Source organism: Eimeria tenella, genomic scaffold (genome assembly GCF_000499545.2).
Source record: "Eimeria tenella Houghton genomic scaffold, Eth_scaff1926, whole genome shotgun sequence".
Classification (NCBI taxonomy): domain Eukaryota; phylum Apicomplexa; class Conoidasida; order Eucoccidiorida; family Eimeriidae; genus Eimeria; species Eimeria tenella.
Genome location: NW_013541767.1, coordinates 2,352 through 2,561, shown reverse-complemented (window position 1 = coordinate 2,561; position 210 = coordinate 2,352). Strand labels below are relative to the sequence as shown.

Below are 210 nucleotides of genomic sequence, written 5' to 3'. Positions count from 1 at the left end.
TGCCAAAGATTCGCGCCAGCCTTCCCTGCAGCAGCAGCAGCAGCAGCAGCAGGGAGACTGTCGCAGCAGGATAAGTGAAGCAATCTCTTCTGACGTGGTCGGACTACAGCCCTCAGCAGCAGCAGAAGCAGCAGCAGCAGCAGCAGCAGCAGATGAAGATGAGGGGGCAAATGAGATGGAGCTTTTTGATGCCCTTTTCAAGGACTCGGG

General features: G+C 56.7%; 1 protein-coding gene across 1 annotated transcript in view; it reads right to left on the bottom strand.

Annotated features, from left to right (window-relative positions):
* Positions 1-197: 197 nt before the first annotated feature.
* ETH_00038800 (uncharacterized protein) overlaps positions 198-210 on the bottom strand; it is a gene marked incomplete at both ends in the record, with an annotated part of 1,049 nt that continues 1,036 nt past the window's right edge. Inside the window, one exon of the mRNA XM_013374110.1 lies at positions 198-210. Within this exon, the coding sequence (XP_013229564.1) occupies positions 198-210 (13 nt within the window).